The sequence below is a fragment of the Ornithodoros turicata genome, chromosome 3 (assembly GCF_037126465.1).
Source record: "Ornithodoros turicata isolate Travis chromosome 3, ASM3712646v1, whole genome shotgun sequence".
Classification (NCBI taxonomy): Eukaryota; Metazoa; Arthropoda; class Arachnida; order Ixodida; family Argasidae; genus Ornithodoros; species Ornithodoros turicata.
Window position 1 is genome coordinate 14476390 of NC_088203.1, and position 15572 is coordinate 14491961.

General features: G+C 46.5%; 2 protein-coding genes across 3 annotated transcripts; one reads left to right on the forward strand and one right to left on the reverse strand.

Annotated features, from left to right (window-relative positions):
• Window positions 1-800: 800 nt before the first annotated feature.
• LOC135388175 (pre-mRNA-splicing factor ATP-dependent RNA helicase PRP16-like) lies at window positions 801-4528 on the reverse strand. The gene has a single exon (XM_064617560.1). The coding sequence runs from the start codon at window positions 4400-4402 to the stop codon at window positions 890-892; it is 3513 nt and encodes a 1170-aa protein (XP_064473630.1). The 5' UTR covers window positions 4403-4528; the 3' UTR covers window positions 801-889.
• A 161-nt stretch (window positions 4529-4689) lies between these two features.
• LOC135388176 (rabenosyn-5-like) lies at window positions 4690-13299 on the forward strand. Of its 2 annotated transcripts, none has more exons than XM_064617562.1 (10): window positions 4690-5123; window positions 5251-5404; window positions 5465-5578; window positions 5659-5799; window positions 5874-6035; window positions 6171-6394; window positions 8998-9068; window positions 9143-9229; window positions 9743-9986; window positions 11501-13299. In XM_064617562.1, the coding sequence occupies exons 2-10, from the start codon at window positions 5260-5262 to the stop codon at window positions 11807-11809; spliced, it is 1497 nt and encodes a 498-aa protein (XP_064473632.1). In that variant the 5' UTR covers window positions 4690-5123; window positions 5251-5259; the 3' UTR covers window positions 11810-13299. The 2 variants fall into 2 exon arrangements, with proteins under 2 accessions (XP_064473632.1, XP_064473631.1); XM_064617561.1 differs by having other exon boundaries at window positions 4691-5123; window positions 11498-13299.
• Window positions 13300-15572: the final 2273 nt, after the last annotated feature.

A 15572-nucleotide genomic window follows, 5' to 3' on the forward strand; every position in this document is an offset into this window, starting at 1 on the left:
TTGCTGAAGATAAAACCCTAAGATGATGTTTTTCTTCTTTTGTGCAGCTTAAGGCAGAAAAAGGAGAGACAAAATTTCTAGGCAGGTATGCTTTTTGTCTATAGAGTAGAAACTCTTTATAGTAAACTGGCCAGGGGATAACTTTACTATATCAGGTGCAGCTTGAAAGAGTCATAAATGGAGCGGGACAAGTAATTCAGAGACTGCAAAATGGCAAATTCGTCGGTGATTTGCTTACGTGTCAGTTCATTCCTGTCCACCAGTTGTGGCAGCAGCATCTTTTGATGCAGTGTCAACACTTTGTGTTTTCTGCCACAGTCCGTCATGTCCCAAACTTCACTTCACACACACAAAAAGAACACACGCGTCACATCATGTCACCAACTCGAGAACCGGGATACATATGCTGGCCGTGCAAAATTAGGCAGGAACGAGGAAGCTACCTCGCCTATGCTGCTACCCATTTCTGCCTTGCATTCAGTGGATGGATACTATTGGCCGTTCCCTTTCCAGTTGATCCCAGCATTGCAAAAAAAAAAGCGCCAAGCAACATCCCCAGCGTCAATGATACGACAAGATGGCAGGATCTGACGTACGGAAAGTCGCATTCTGAGTGTCCGTTCCTTACTATAAGCAGCATTCTAGAAGTTTTCTGTTTACTATATATCAGAAAAACAAATAACTGGGTCTATAGGAATTCAGTCGGGGCCGCAGTTTTCTTTTACTATAAACAGAGTTTCACTGCGCTCTGTTTGCCGCTCTTACGGAGTCACTATGGCACAATAACAAGACACCAGAAAAAAGTTTCTCACACAGTTTCTTTACTCGCTACTTATCTTACATGATGTGTTTACTGTACATAGATGACGGACAAACGGAGACGCCTCTCTCACAACCCGAACCGCGCCGGAGTCCTCCGCGGCGTCGCCGGGACACCTTCCTCGCAGTACCCCGGCGTCAAGATGCGCGAGGAGCGCACCGACGCCGCTGCCTGCTCCTCCTCGTCCTTCCTCCTCCGCAACTGCTGCTCCGCGAGCAACATCTCCGATTCCATCTGCGACACGTGGTCCCTCTGCGTCTTGTGCCGCGACCTGCCCGCCTCCCGCACGCTGTAGAACATCGGTCCCAGTTCGGCCAGCCAGTGTCCGTCGACCGACGTCACGCACTGCATGTACTCCTTCGTCGTCATCACCAGCTCGTGGTAGACGACGTAGTCCGGAGTGTAGCCCATCCCGAAGAGCGCGCTCGTCGGGTGCAGGTGGCACGGCATCCCTGTCCTGCAGTTGATGTACTCCCCGATCCCTTTCAGTCGGGCCGCCTGCAGGAAGAACGCGGAGCAGATGCACTTCCGGACCACGTCCCACTCGGTTCCGCAGGAGATCACTTTCATCTTCTGCTGGACCATGATGTCTTTCAGTTGCTGCCGAACTTCGCGGACTTTCCTCATGGACTTGATGTGGATGAAGTGCTCGTTGCACCAGGACGAAGAGTAGTGGTTGGTCTTCCACTGGATGTACACGTTGAGGTAGGTGAGGTGGTCGCTCTCGGGCACCTGGAACTTTTCGCGGGCGGCGTCGCTGTCTTCTTCGCGCCCTTTCGGGCGGTAGAAGATGCTCGGAACGGAGAGCATGGACACGATGGTGAGGATTTCCTCGCTGCAGCCCATATCGCAGGAGACGATCACCATCTTCGACAGCGGCGGGTCGAGCGGAAATTCCACCATGTGTCGGCCGAGCGGAGTCAGGCTTCCGACGTTGTCGAGGGCCCCCAGGATCCAGAGTTGGTACATCGAGTTCAGAATGTTGTCTTGCGGAGGCGGGTCCATGAAGTGGAACTGCAGCAAGTCCTGCACGCCGAGCGATTTCAAGAGCAGCACAACGTTTGCCAGGTTTGTTCTCTGAATTTCCGGTATGGTTGTCTTTAACAGGTCCTGCTTGTACTGGTGCTCCGTGTAGAGCCGGTAACAGGTTCCGGGACCTGTACGGCCCGCACGGCCCGAGCGCTGGTTCGCGTTGGCCTGGCTCACGGGGTAGATCTGCAGCGCGTCCATACCGATCCTGGGGTTGTAGACTTTAAGCTTGCAGTAGCCGCTGTCCACAACGAAAGAGATTCCGTCTACCGTCAGGGACGTCTCCGCAATGTTTGTTGCAACGATGCACTTGCGAACACCATCCGGAGCCTTCTGAAAGATCTTCGCTTGTAAGTCGCTCGGGAGTTGAGAGTAAATTGGCAGAATTGCCAGCTGTGGAGCGTTGTCGATTTCTCCGAGGCGTTCCGTGATCAGGTCGCATGTCACTTCAATATCTTCTTGCCCGGGCATAAATACCAGGATGTCTCCTATTGTTGGCTGCAGGTGTATCTGCAGGGACTGTTTGACTGCGGCATCCACGTAATCTTCGACGGGGTTCTTGCTGTAGAAGAGCTCGACGGGGAAAGTCCGTCCCGGAATGGTAAACACCGGCACGTTCCCGAAGAAGCTGGCAAACTTTGTGGCGTCCATGGTAGCAGACGTCACTATCAGTTTCAGGTCTTGCCTCCTGGCGACGACCTCTCTCAACAGACCGAAGAGAACTTCCGTGCTGAGCGACCGTTCGTGGGCCTCGTCCATGATTACGGCGCAGTAATTGTCCAGGTCCGACTCCCTCAGGGACTCCCGGAGCAAGATGCCGTCCGTCATGTACTTGATTATCGTTTTGTCCGAGGTGCAGTCCTCGAACCGAATCGAGTAGCCAACCTCCTCGCCCAGTCTGCGCCCCATCTCGTCCGAGACACGCTTGGCGACGGACATGGCCGCCACACGCCTCGGCTGCGTGCACCCGATCATGCCGTACTTGCTGTAGCCGTCCTCGTGCAGGTACTGCGTCAGCTGCGTCGTCTTTCCCGACCCGGTTTCGCCCACAATGATCACTATGCTGTTCTCGCGGATGACCCTCAACAGTTCTTGCCTGACGGCAAATGCGGGCAGGTACTGTCGCTGCTGCAGGATGTTCTTCCTCTTAGCAAACTCGCTCGATCCACCTTCGTTGCCCTTGATGTGGTCGGCAAACCGCTGGTCCGTCTTGTAGTCCGTCTCCTCTTTGTCGTCTCTCTCGTCTTCTTTGGCTTTCACGCCGAGAATCTTCCCGATGTTTGTTCCGGCAAGTTCCCACTCTTTCTTCTGCGCTTTTCTCCTCTCTTTCTGCTCGCGGTAGAACCTCACGACCGCACTGCCTTTCCTCGAGACGATGGCCATGTCCGAAGTGGGATCTTTCACTGGCATCACGGGCTCGGGCTGCTTTGTAAAAACTATGCGTCCGTCCAGAAACGGCGGCACGATGTTGTGCACGAGCACATGCACCCTGGCCTCGTTCTCTTCTTCGAAGTCTTCGTTAACATCAACCTTGAGGACAACTCCGCTGGTGAGCATTCTGTTTGTCTCCCATTTTTCATTGTCCTTGTTAATCTGCCTCTGCTGAGCTGATACTTTTTTGATCTTTCGCTGCTCAAGTGCCTCTTCCTTCTTCTTCGTATACTCTTCAGGCACGGAAGAAAAAGGATTGTGTGTTTCGTCATACCCTTCGTCTATGCTGTACCACTCTCGGTCCAACCTTTGCTGTTCCACTTCCCAGTCTACCTTGAGTTCTTCGTCTGCCTCCCACGGGATTTTTTTGTCCCCTTCCGTTGTACTCCCAGGTGTCGCCTGTGTCCTGCGTCTGTCCGACGCCCAGGAGTTGTACTTGTACGCCGGCGTCGCGCGCGGCGTGTCCGTTGGGCGGCGGGACCTCCTGCCCGTCGACCGCGTGTCCGAAGGTGTCTCGCCTCGTGGGGTTGGTGTCGGTAAATCCCAGGATGACCTCTTTGAAGGCGTGTCGTCGTCGTCTTCCCAGTTTGACCGGGACGGCGTGTCCTTGGGACGAATGTTTGGTGTCGGCGGGTCCTTAAAACGGGACGGCGTGTCATCCCAGTCCCGACGTGACGAACGGTGCGACTTGCTGGACTCGCGACGATCATCTCTTTCGCGGTCTCTCCCTTCTTTTTCGCGGCGATCCTTTTTTGAATCCTTGGAGCTGGCGTACACCCCCCTGTTGTAGTGGTCCTTGTGGTCGCGTACTTTCTCGGCGTACTTGGTGTTTACACCGCCAGTGTGTGTCGGAGTTTCGATCCTGGGCTTTCTGTACTGCCTGCTCTGGTAGTTAGCTGAAGAATCGGGATCGTGGTCGTCTTCAGAATCTTCACGAGGTTTCTTGCTCACCTCTTGTTCTGCCTTCTGTTTTCGTTTAGCCGCAGCCAGGACATCGAGACCCAAGATCGATTTCCTCTCGGCGGGCGCTCTGAACTCATGGTCAGACTTCTTCTTTTTGATAAGACCACCTACTTCGTTCTCGACTCCTTCTAATCTGTGGATTGACTCAAAGTCACTCATTTCATGATATTTGTTTGCGAGTATTCGCGAAGAGATTGATGAAATATTCACGGAAACATGCTCAAAACTCAACGCGGTGACTGCGTTTTGTATCAGTATCAACAAAACTTCGTGCGACCATGTTGTTCAGCCTAGTTCTGATAACCGTATTTAAGTATATGCTAGAATTATTTAACGACTAGTTCAAGCGTAAATCATAATTTACAATAAAATAAGATTAAAAGCAAATCATTACCAGTATTATAGGGTTTAACTTAGATAATCTTCGGCAAGTATACAATAGAAAAAGTACGTATCTTACCGCAGACGGCGTTGCATGTGGAAACTTTGCATGAGTGCCGTGAACGCACATTAATTTTTTTCTAACTTATTCGGAATGTACTGCTGTGCAATGTCATTTTTGATTTGTGCAGATGAAAGTGTGCAGATACAAGACAACTATTTCTTTTCACGTTTCAACTAAATTTACGGGGGAGCTGTGATGGGACCGCCGTGTCGTGATGGGTCGTGTCGGCGTTGGAGGTGCATAATCAGCTGAGGTGGTGCTGTCAGTGACTGAACGATTGGGAATGTTATCCGTACCGTCTTTAGAGCGAACATTTGAAGCTCAATGTGGTGTGAATGCATTGACGATTCACCACTAAGCAGTGCAATGTTGCTCATGCTCAACAAATTGCCGCCCACCACGGTACTTACCACGACGTAAGCCGAGGCGACATAGGTCAGTCGCTAATGAAGTGTTTCTATGCAAGACCTCATGGGGTCTAAACTGCGAACCTTCCTGCCGTCCTTGTCATTATTAGCCAAGTAATGTTCCTGTAACGTAAACTTGCTTGCATTTCTTCCAGCATTGAACCATGGATGATATCAAGTTCAAGGAAGGCTTTCTGTGTCCTATATGTGTCAAGGACCTAAGAACGATTGCAGAACTGACTGCTCACTTTGACACTGCTCACTCTGCGGAGGATACAGATGTGCTTCAATCTTTGAAGGGATTTATCGGTAAGAGAAATCACAGCTTGTGCAGTGTCAACTGGATGACAACAATGATGAACTATTAAGGACGGGCAAAGCGCAAGCTGTTGAAAGAGAAAGATGGTGCAAAAGGAGACGACGACGAACTCGGGGCAACGTCGGAGCGGCTCGCACGTCTCAACTGGGAACCGCAAGGACTCGGTAGGGGGCGTTACCTATTCTGATTCTGTATGTCGTGTTTTTTTTGTCTCACACCGAGATTCTGTTGTCACCCTCTGCAGGCGTCACGCAAACACACACCGAGCACTTCCGCGAAATTCGATCGCATCGTGTCGACCTCTATGTTAGTCAAACAAATAAGCTGCTCCTCAGGCTGAAAAAGTTGATCACGAATGCTCCTAGCGATCCGGAAAAAAGGAAAGGTTAGTCTCTGATTACGCACCCGAAAGAAATTGACAGGAATACGGTCTGACTTCTCGTTCTTGATGCCGCGCAGAACACGAAAAATCTCTCGTCCCGTGGGTTGAAGATGGCGATGTAAGATTGTGTCCGGGTTGCGCCAAATCTTTCAACTTGTCCAGGCGGCGTCATCACTGCAGGCTCTGCGGCGGAATCATGTGCCAACTTTGTTCTCAGTTCATGGAGTTTGCTCTTGCAAGTGAGTGCTGTAGTTAATTTCTCAGTATTTTCTTTGTCAGTCATCTCGGCCGCTTTGAAAATGCAAATATACAAGCGTATACTACACTCCAAGCTGGTTTTGTGTGCAACAACGTTCTGCATTTTTCTTCCGCAGGAAAGCTTATTAACCTCACGGGCGGTAGTCCCATGCTAGTCCCGCAAGAGAAAACCCGCAGTCCCTTGGCAAGGCGCGGCAGCATTAGCAGCCTCGCTTCGGTGATGAGCCCTGCAGGTGACCCTCACCTGCGGCTCTGCAGGGATTGTCTAGCCCTCCTCAACCGCAGGGATCGGCAGATTGAGCAGAAAATGTCGCACCCCATTGTAGTGGAAATGTATAAGGTGCGGGGCTTTTTTCTATCTTGTTTCCGGTTACTTGCTTTTGCTATGTGCAGCCCAGTGAAATAGGTGTACCTTTTTGTAACTGCTAGAGTTCATAGATCGAGAAGTTACCTGTCAAAAAGAACTCTTTACAATTCAGTTACAGTGTGAAAAATATAACTGTGCTATTAACGTAGTTCTTCAGCCTGAAATGTAACTCTCAGTTATGGAGTTACTTAAAAGAAAGAACGAGTTACTTCCAAGTTACTTCGGACACAAAATAGCACTGCACAGGTTCACCTAGCGTGAGCAGCTGAGTTCGACGTTGAGTTGCCTGTGGAGGAGCGCAACACGCTTAGATCGTTTTCGTTTATGTCCAACAATTTGAACGCTCTCAGTGGCGTAGCCACGGGGGGGCTAGGGGGGGCTCGAGCCCCCCTACCTGCCCTACCGACCTACCGACCCACACCCTACCACGCCCTACCCCTACGCCCCACCTACCCACGCCCTACCTACCGACCCACACAAATCGTGCAAATCCCAGGAGAACACAATATATGGGGGGACCAGTGTGACGATCACAAAAGTTCTTGCAGTTCATGGTGTCTATCTAAGAAGCACTCTTGAATGGTTTTCAAAGTATGAGCTTTTCAAAATACTCCCAATCTCGTGAAACCACCTCATTGGTCATGACAGCCTATACATGTACACTCAAACTCCTTTATAGCGAACACCTTTTTAACGAAAATACCACTACAGCAAATTTTTTTTGTGGTCCCGCTGGAGCCTATAGGTCCAATAATGGACATCCTTTTTAACGAAAATACCTTTACTGCGATTTTTTTTTTTGCTGTCCCGTGAGTTTCGTTATAAAGGAGTTTGACTGTAATTGTATTGTGAACGTCCAAATCAACTATTTTCGTTCTTTTTTTTTTCATCCTCAGTTTGCAGTGTGCACAACTATGTGTGTGTTGTCGCACACAGGATCAGCGGCGGGGGGGGAGTTTTCGTATCGAGCCCCCCCCTACCTTGGAGGTCTGGCTATGCCACTGAACGCTTTACATCTTATTCCCTGTTGGCGCACAATGGTGCAGCTCCATTTCAATGGCAGCGGTTCTTACTTCGTGAATACAATACTGTCATTGATTGAATATCACGTTTTGTGGCATAAAATACCACGAAAGAACCGTAGAGAAAGCAAGAAAATCAAGAAAATATGTGGACGTGAGTGAAAAGCGAATTAAAGTAACTTGGAACTTAGCTTAAGTTCCTTTGGCAAAGTTACCTGAAAAAGAAACAAGTTCCTCAGAAAGTTACCACAGCGCAAAAGTAACGAGTTAAGTTACGAGTTACCAAAAAAAAGGAACTTAGTTACAGTAACGAGTTACCTCGAACTCTGCCAGAGATTAGTTAAGGTTTCATGTTTTCAGGTAAATTACCACCCCATCAGATACTGTAAATATATTTTTATTAATGCTGTATCAATTTGCATGAATCGCACACTCAGTTATTTGTGAGTATTTAATTTTGTGATTCCAGGGCTGTTTCCTCTATGCCGGGTAAACATCAAGCTCTACCGCCAGTACAATTTTTCGTGATTATTTAGCGGTCGCGAAATACACAGAAATTAATACAGCGTGAATAAAAATACATTTACAGCATTTGCCCCTTCGGTCTTAGTTTTGTCGCCATTATGTGAAAAACTGGTTCTTCCCAGAGTTACTTTCTGATTTTGCAACTCTATCACACCAAGGAAGGTTCAGTAGGCAGTGGCATCGTCCGCAACAGTCATGCACCTTAGATGTTAGCAGAGAATTGTACAATGGCCGTATGAGAGTATAAGTTGTTGAACTTAATCTGTACTGAAGAAACATACACATTTGCAGATATGTACATTGTAGATGCAATCCGGTGTGATAGTGATAAGAACTTCTTACGTTAACCTAAAAACGTCATATCTGGTAATAATGTAATGCCAACAAGAATGACGGCATGTTAACACTCCAAACAAGCACAGAAATCATTTCAGCCAGTACAGTTTTTTTTAAATGCAAGTGGTCGTCCCGCCTATTAAAGTGGACCATGCGAGTTGTGCAGGCATGCACGCATTAATGTATAAGTGCATTTTTAAATGAAAAATATTGTGTTTATTATATATTATAATTTTTTTGTATTAGTCATCCAATCAAGTCCCATTATTTCGTAATGCGTCTGAAACGGAAAAACTTTGAGGTGGATTTCTGTGCCCCTTTAAAAGTGCTGAAATCCTCAATTCAAACACACTGAATATAACTATGCCGCAAAGTGTTAGACTATCAACAACTTCTATTGGAGAACTTCCCATTCTTTTTTTATGTCACATTGACATTTTTATTTCCATTTTGAATCATTTGCTGTTCTTAGAATATTGTACATAAATAGGGTTTCCTCCAGTGAACAGCAAGCCCAAAAGAGTGTTTTATCGAACCTATACTAACACCTGAATACACACGTAGCGTCCGACTTTACACCAAATTGTAGACAAAAAAATCCATAAATATTTGCGTCCCCAGAATTTGTGAATGACGTTTAAGCAAAAGGAGTCGGATGCCTACTACTTATTCTTGCATCTCTCCCAACCACAGACAATGAAAGGCTTCATGGACGAAGCAGAAGGCCTGATCCCAGAGTACTGCAGGATGGTAGATTCTTTGCAGTAGGTTTGAACATCAACATCGGTAACTGCAGTGATGATTTAAGGGTGACTCAGTACGACACATTTCACTGCAGGGAAGGTCAGTCAGATTACACACTGGAGGAAGTGCAGAGCTTGCGGGTGAAGCTCACAAAGATTGCTGAAAATGTGGACCTCATCAGGTACGTCAAGACTGTTTTTATGTACTATCGTTAGAGCCTGAAGTTTCATGGTTTAACCCGGTTCTTCCCCGAATTGAAGGTTGCCTCTTTAGGGTGATACCTTATCCTTGCCCAGCAAATTACCCTCACTGAGACGTCTGTAGGAATGCACACTAGCTTGTCTGGCAGCAAAGGCAGTTACATCACCATTTGTACTGAACAAATTCAGTTAGTTTGAGTAATGGGGCCCAGATTTTTCCCCAAATTTTTTTTCACCCGAATTTGCACGAATTTAGAGCACGCGTTTATTTACCCCATTGTTACTTCCGGAATTTAGAAAAAATAGTTCCCGAAAACTTCAGGCTCTAACTTTCCTTCGTGACTCTTGTTTTCAGGGGTAGAAGACGATTTTATTGGTTTAATCGGAAAAACACGAGGGTCTAATTATGCTGGGATCTAGAGATCTACAGAGATCCAGATCCTGGTGCGCTCTGCTTTCCCGTGAAGCTCACGGTTGTCGTCTCAACTCTCTAGCCGCAAGATCGGCATACTGGGCACCCAGGACGGAGGAGCAGATGGCAGCGGTCCGTCTCCGAGGGCGTTGCAACTTCAAGGATGCGTGAGGTTGGCCGCAAGCCACTTCCTGCGACAGAACATGCTCGGCCTCCCTGCGCCTCCGTCCAAGGAAGAGCTGGTCAGACTGCAGGGGGCACGCAGGGAACAGTTGCAGCAGCGTATTCAGCGTGAGAAAGCTGCTGCCGTGGAGGCACAGCAGCGGGTAAGCTGTACTTTCTCTACTCTGGAATGTAGAAGTAATATACAAGCAAGCCGGTGCATACGGAAAATATTGTATTTACTCACATAATTTCTGCACTTTTTCTGCCCCAAGAAAGTCTGAAAAGTTGGGGGTGCGCAAATTGTGCGGGAACGTTCATAACGATACTCAAACGACGCATACTTTCAAAATTTTAGTATGCGGGTCGTAGTAGCAGGGTGTCTACCAACCTGCGAAACAGAGGAATTATCGGGGAATTTTGATGCGACTGGAAAAGTCAGGGGACTGTCAGGGGATTTGCCAAAAAGGCAGCAAACGCAAATGAGTTCTTGATGGCACCTCGTGAGTCTGGTGTGGCATCTGCGTCCACTAGTGAGATGTACATGATGAATATCTGAAATTTGTTGTGAGGAATACATATGGAATATTTATAGAACATATTTAGAGCCTGAAGTTTTAGGGTTTTACCCGATTCTTCCCCGAATTTGCACTCCTAATTGAAGGTTCACCCTGTAGGGTGAAACCCGATTTTTACCCGGCAAATTCCCTCTACTGGGATGTCAGTAGGAATGCATTAACTTGCTTTTTTGCAGCAAATGCAGTTACATCACCGTTTGTACCAAACCAGTACAGTTAGTTTGAGTAACTGAACCCGATTTCTCCCCGAATTTAACATACCGTCTGTTTTTTTTTCACCCAAATTTGCATGAATTTAGTGCACACGTTTATTTACCCAATTTTTACCCCCCGAAATTTAAAAAGAAAAATTTCACGAAAACTTCAGGCTCTAAACATATTACTGCATGAACAAAAACTTGACTACAGATATCATTGCACAGGTTGTATGCTCGTGCCTAATTGCTAACGGCACTGCTAGCCTAGTTCTTCATTGTGCCCACCTAAGTCACTGTCCTAGTCTGTTTGGAATGTTCAAATGTTGCATCTCAACATGGGACCATAATTAAAGGTCAGCGTGGACCAGATTGACAGTGTCCGCGTCCGCACGGCATTTGTGCATGTAAAAGCATGTTTTTGCCTACGACCTACTAGATTATAGCGACCTTGTTGTAATCGGCAACCCCTATGGGGAGCCCGTCCGCACGATCCGCCAGGGGCACTACTCAATGGCCCGCAAGATCTATGTCATGGTTGGACAATGGAAATTTGAACTTTGAACGCGCAGAAGCGGACGTACGATTATCGTAGCAGGCGACAGCAACAGCTCCTACGAAAACGTGTACGTAGAATGATGATGATAATCAACTTTTGAAAGAAGTGTCTCTCGTGGGACATCCACCGCTTGTGCAAAAATACTAAGGTAAGCTGAAGTACAAAGTATCGCAGAAATTGAGGAAGCAATAACTGGGCCGATGAGTGGCACTACCGCTGGCCTCCAAATGTGGAGCTGGGAAGGGGAGCCTATGACATGGTCGTTATAATATAGTAGGTCGTGGTGTCACCATGGTTAACCCTAAAACACGAGGTGCTAATCACGTAGCACGTTCTCCGTTTAGCAGTCCAACCATGCTCCGCCGAGCATCCAGAAATTGCCGCTAAAGCCGACCCACACGGCGGACCGCAGTACGAGTCCCTCCACCTCGACGCCTGTCACAGACAGCGGATGGAGTCCCGCCAATGTGGTGTCAGCTCGACAGGGCTCCACTGCATCGGCAGCGGAAGACCCCATGGTGCAGCAGATGAACATCATCCGTGGCTACATTCAACAGGCGAGAGCGGCGCGGCGCATGGATGAGGTGGCCATGCTGGAAGCGAACCTCAAAGAACTGAAGCAGGAGTACCTGCGCATGACCATGAAAGAGACGTAGTAGCTAGACGTAGAGAGGAAATTATTATGTGAATAAGATTGAACATATACGGGGCCCTGTGTTTTCAGTTGTTACGTTTTTTGAAAATCAGGGGGGTAAAAATTGGATTTTAGTTCGGAACCCGTAAAAAGGTAGAATAGGGCGATATTGGGTGGAAAAGCAGATTTTCGGGTGGGAAATTAAAAACGAAGTGCTTCTCGCATTTGAGATTAACATGAGGTGCGGAGCAGTTGTGCTGAGTGTCCAGTGCTTAGCATTCTTCAGTGCCCATATTGCTGGCTGAATATGTACTTTGCCAAGTTAATTAAGATGATGACGCAAGTTGAAGGTAACAACGGGTTTTTCAGGGTTTTGCTCAAAAACACAGGGCCCTAAACATATACTGGTTGTAGATACGGCTGCCAGGCGGTCTGTGCTTTCTGTTCCTTCAGTTAGTTATCTCATGCGTTGGACACATTATACAAATCTGAACTTTAGTAAGTCTCGTGTTCATGAAACAACAAGTTGAAGAAGTTGAAAGATGAGAAAGTAGTACGTATAGCATCGGGGAAGGTAAATATAATTCATCACGTAAAATTCCAAACCTGTGCACCTTACACTGTAAGCAAGCAGGAATGTGGTACAAGAATCTTGGAGCAACACTCAGTGTTATGCTAAAAGTGTCGCAGACAGAATACTTGCAGCTTAAATAGTGTACAGACCAGCTAGGAGAGAGTGTATGTATGTGAGAGTGTGTGTGTTAGTCAGATTTTCACATTAAATGTTAAACTTGGACATTTAAACGACGACTGAAGCATAAGTGCTCTCTGTGAGGAGTACCTGTGGACCTGCACATGTGCCGAGGCCCATTTTGTGTACGTGCGGAGTGAAAGCGGGATAATGACTGCCCCACGTACTGAGACGTAGGTTTAAATTGATTATAAACAGATTATTGCAGTTTGCATTGTTTTTTCTTTTATCAGGTTAGAGATGTGACCTGCAAGTTCGCGTAACGTAGACGATATGCCGCAGAGCTTAATGGTCCGCAATGCTGAATAGCTCGACGTATCCCGTAATTTGCTGTGTGGAGTTATCACAGAATTTGTTTGTCCACCAAAGCGTAACTTTAGGGAAATGCTGAGTATAATTCCCACGTGCTTTGCCTGTGTTGGCCATCAAATTTTTATTCTTGTGCATTGTGTCGCTGAATGATGTTTTCTGAGGAAAAAAAGTGGTGCTCTTGTATGTACAGGTCAAGAGGAGCCCATATATTTATATATTTTGTGTTTGGCATTTTGAACAAAATATGTGTTACCCTTGCAAGAAATTGCCTGTCGCTTAACAGCCTCTTGTAAATGAAACAGCCCTGCCGTAAAAGTGTGTTGCGATGTCTTAATGTTAAGCCTGCTTTATTAATGCACATAACGGCATCAATTCTGCTCCCATTGTACTGTGTCGCTTGTGCAAGGTACAACCAAAAGAGTAATGAAAAGAAAGTATTTTGTACAAGGTCACATTCCATTTGTTACGGTGTTGTGCAAGCATTTTACAAATCTACAATTGTTCCCTCCTTTCTGAATCAGTACAATATAGTCAACTGTTTTCCAAGCAATGTTTCAGCCACCCGTTTAATCCACAAGCCACTAATGGAGGCCAAAAATGGAGCGTTCTCATGCTCCGCTTTTATTACAGTGAGATCTCGTTAATGTGAATTCGTTACAGTAGACTCGTTAATTCAAACTCGAGGGGACCAACAGATTTTTGTTTGAATTGTCACAGGTTTGAATTACCAGAAATTCACCTAGATACAGGTTCACAAGACAAAATTAAATTATGGTTCATCAGATAAGTACTTTTTTAATCTTTCCTCTATAATAAGCCTGACTGTAAGTAGGGACACACATAAAATGTTAGTAGAAGGCTCGTTATCAAGTTCATTAGTTCAAGCCTACAAACAGGCAGGCATATATACAGGGTGTCTCAGTTAAATCCCCGGTCTAAATAATTCGCGAACGGGTGCCACCAATCGACAAACTTTCTTTTTTTACAAGTATCTGTCCGATACCACCTACAAGCTGCATGCCGTGTGAATGAGTGGGAGGCGCTCATTATTTAAATAAAAATTCAAACGAGTTTCATAAAAAAATAACCTCTAAAGCAGGGCACTGTTGGCATTAAAATGGGTGCTACATACCACCTTTGGGACCTTCAGGGGACACCTTGTAGAGAAAAATCTGCCACCGAAGAGGGTCATTTGTTGCAGTAATTAATTGGTTTCAGTTTGCATATTTTTCGCGCGTGTGGTCTCTGTGAAGTCCAAAAGGACTCTCTTCCACTCCCTTATCCACCGATGAATTATGTCCTTACACCAATGAATTACGTCCTTTTGCGCTTCACCGCGACCAGCCGCGACAAAATATGTAAACCGAAGCCAATTAAATACTGCAGCAAATGACCTGCTTCGGCGGCACATTTTTCTCTAAAAGGTGTCCACTGAAGGTCCCAAAAGGGGTAGTACCCATTCTAATGCCGAAAGCTCCTTGTTTCAGAAGTTGTTTTTCATGAAACTCATTTGAATTTTTATTTAAATAATGAGCGCCTCCCACTCATTCACACGGTGCGCAGCTTGTAGGTGGCATCGGGCAGATAGTTGTAAAAAATAAAGTCCTTCGATTGGTGCACCCGTTCGCGAATTATTTAGCCCAGGGATTTAACTGCGACACCCGGTATATATATTAAAAAAATTATCTATGGCAGGAAGCTAAGTCAGTACTTTGTGTCCTCAAAACAAAATTTTCAATGCCAGCCAAAGCAAGCAGTTCCTTATGAGACTGCTTAGCAGACAGATACAGACGTGCATAAGCCGTTTTGTGCCAGTAGGAGGATTTTACGAGGCAACGAAAAAACATGAACTAAGCGATGTCCGAATTAAGCAACTATTCAATACATTGAAAACATGTGAATTAGAGAAGAATTTGAAAAAAATCTTTGAATTATCAGAGTTTCTCAACCAATGGGAGTTTACTGTAATTTTGATGGTTTGTTACAGACTCGTCAATGCCGCAATGCTCACCGTAATTTTACGCATATTATTAGCCATGTCTTGTGTGAGATTTTTTTTCTTCTCACGGGCGCTCTGCGGCTTATCTGATGACTGGTATTTTCCCCAGTACGCCGGTTTTAACGAAAGGGGCCGACAGTGTCTCTGGAACAGCACTGCCCTGCCAATGCACAAATGGACCCCGATGTTTTAGGGTTAAACGCGATTTTTCCCCGAATTTGCGCCCCGAATTGAGGTTCACCTATCTAGGGTTAAACCCGATTTCTACCTGCAAAACTGCACCTAGGCTAGGCACCTCAAGGCATCGACATACTAGTTTCTCACAAAATATGAGACTGCCCCTTACTTCTGGATAAACGGTACAGTGAACGTTTATTCTACAATAATGCCCGATTTCTCCCCGAACTCAGTCTGATGGTAATTTTTCTGCCCGAATTTGCATGAATTTTCGGCATCAATTTATTGACCCGATTTCTACCCCCCGAATTTGGAAAAATATAAAACCCGAAAACTTCAGGGTCTATGCACGAACAATGCGTAACAGGCTTTAACGAAAGTGTTGACGGTGATTCATGTCTTCTGGAAGACCACCGACGAGGGCACAATCCGACCTTGGTAGAGCACTAGAACTGACCTTCTTTGTTGTACACCATGCTGATCCCGGAGTATGGACCCCAGGGTTTATGACCTTTCCATAAACCCAGGGTTTGGCGCACAAATCAG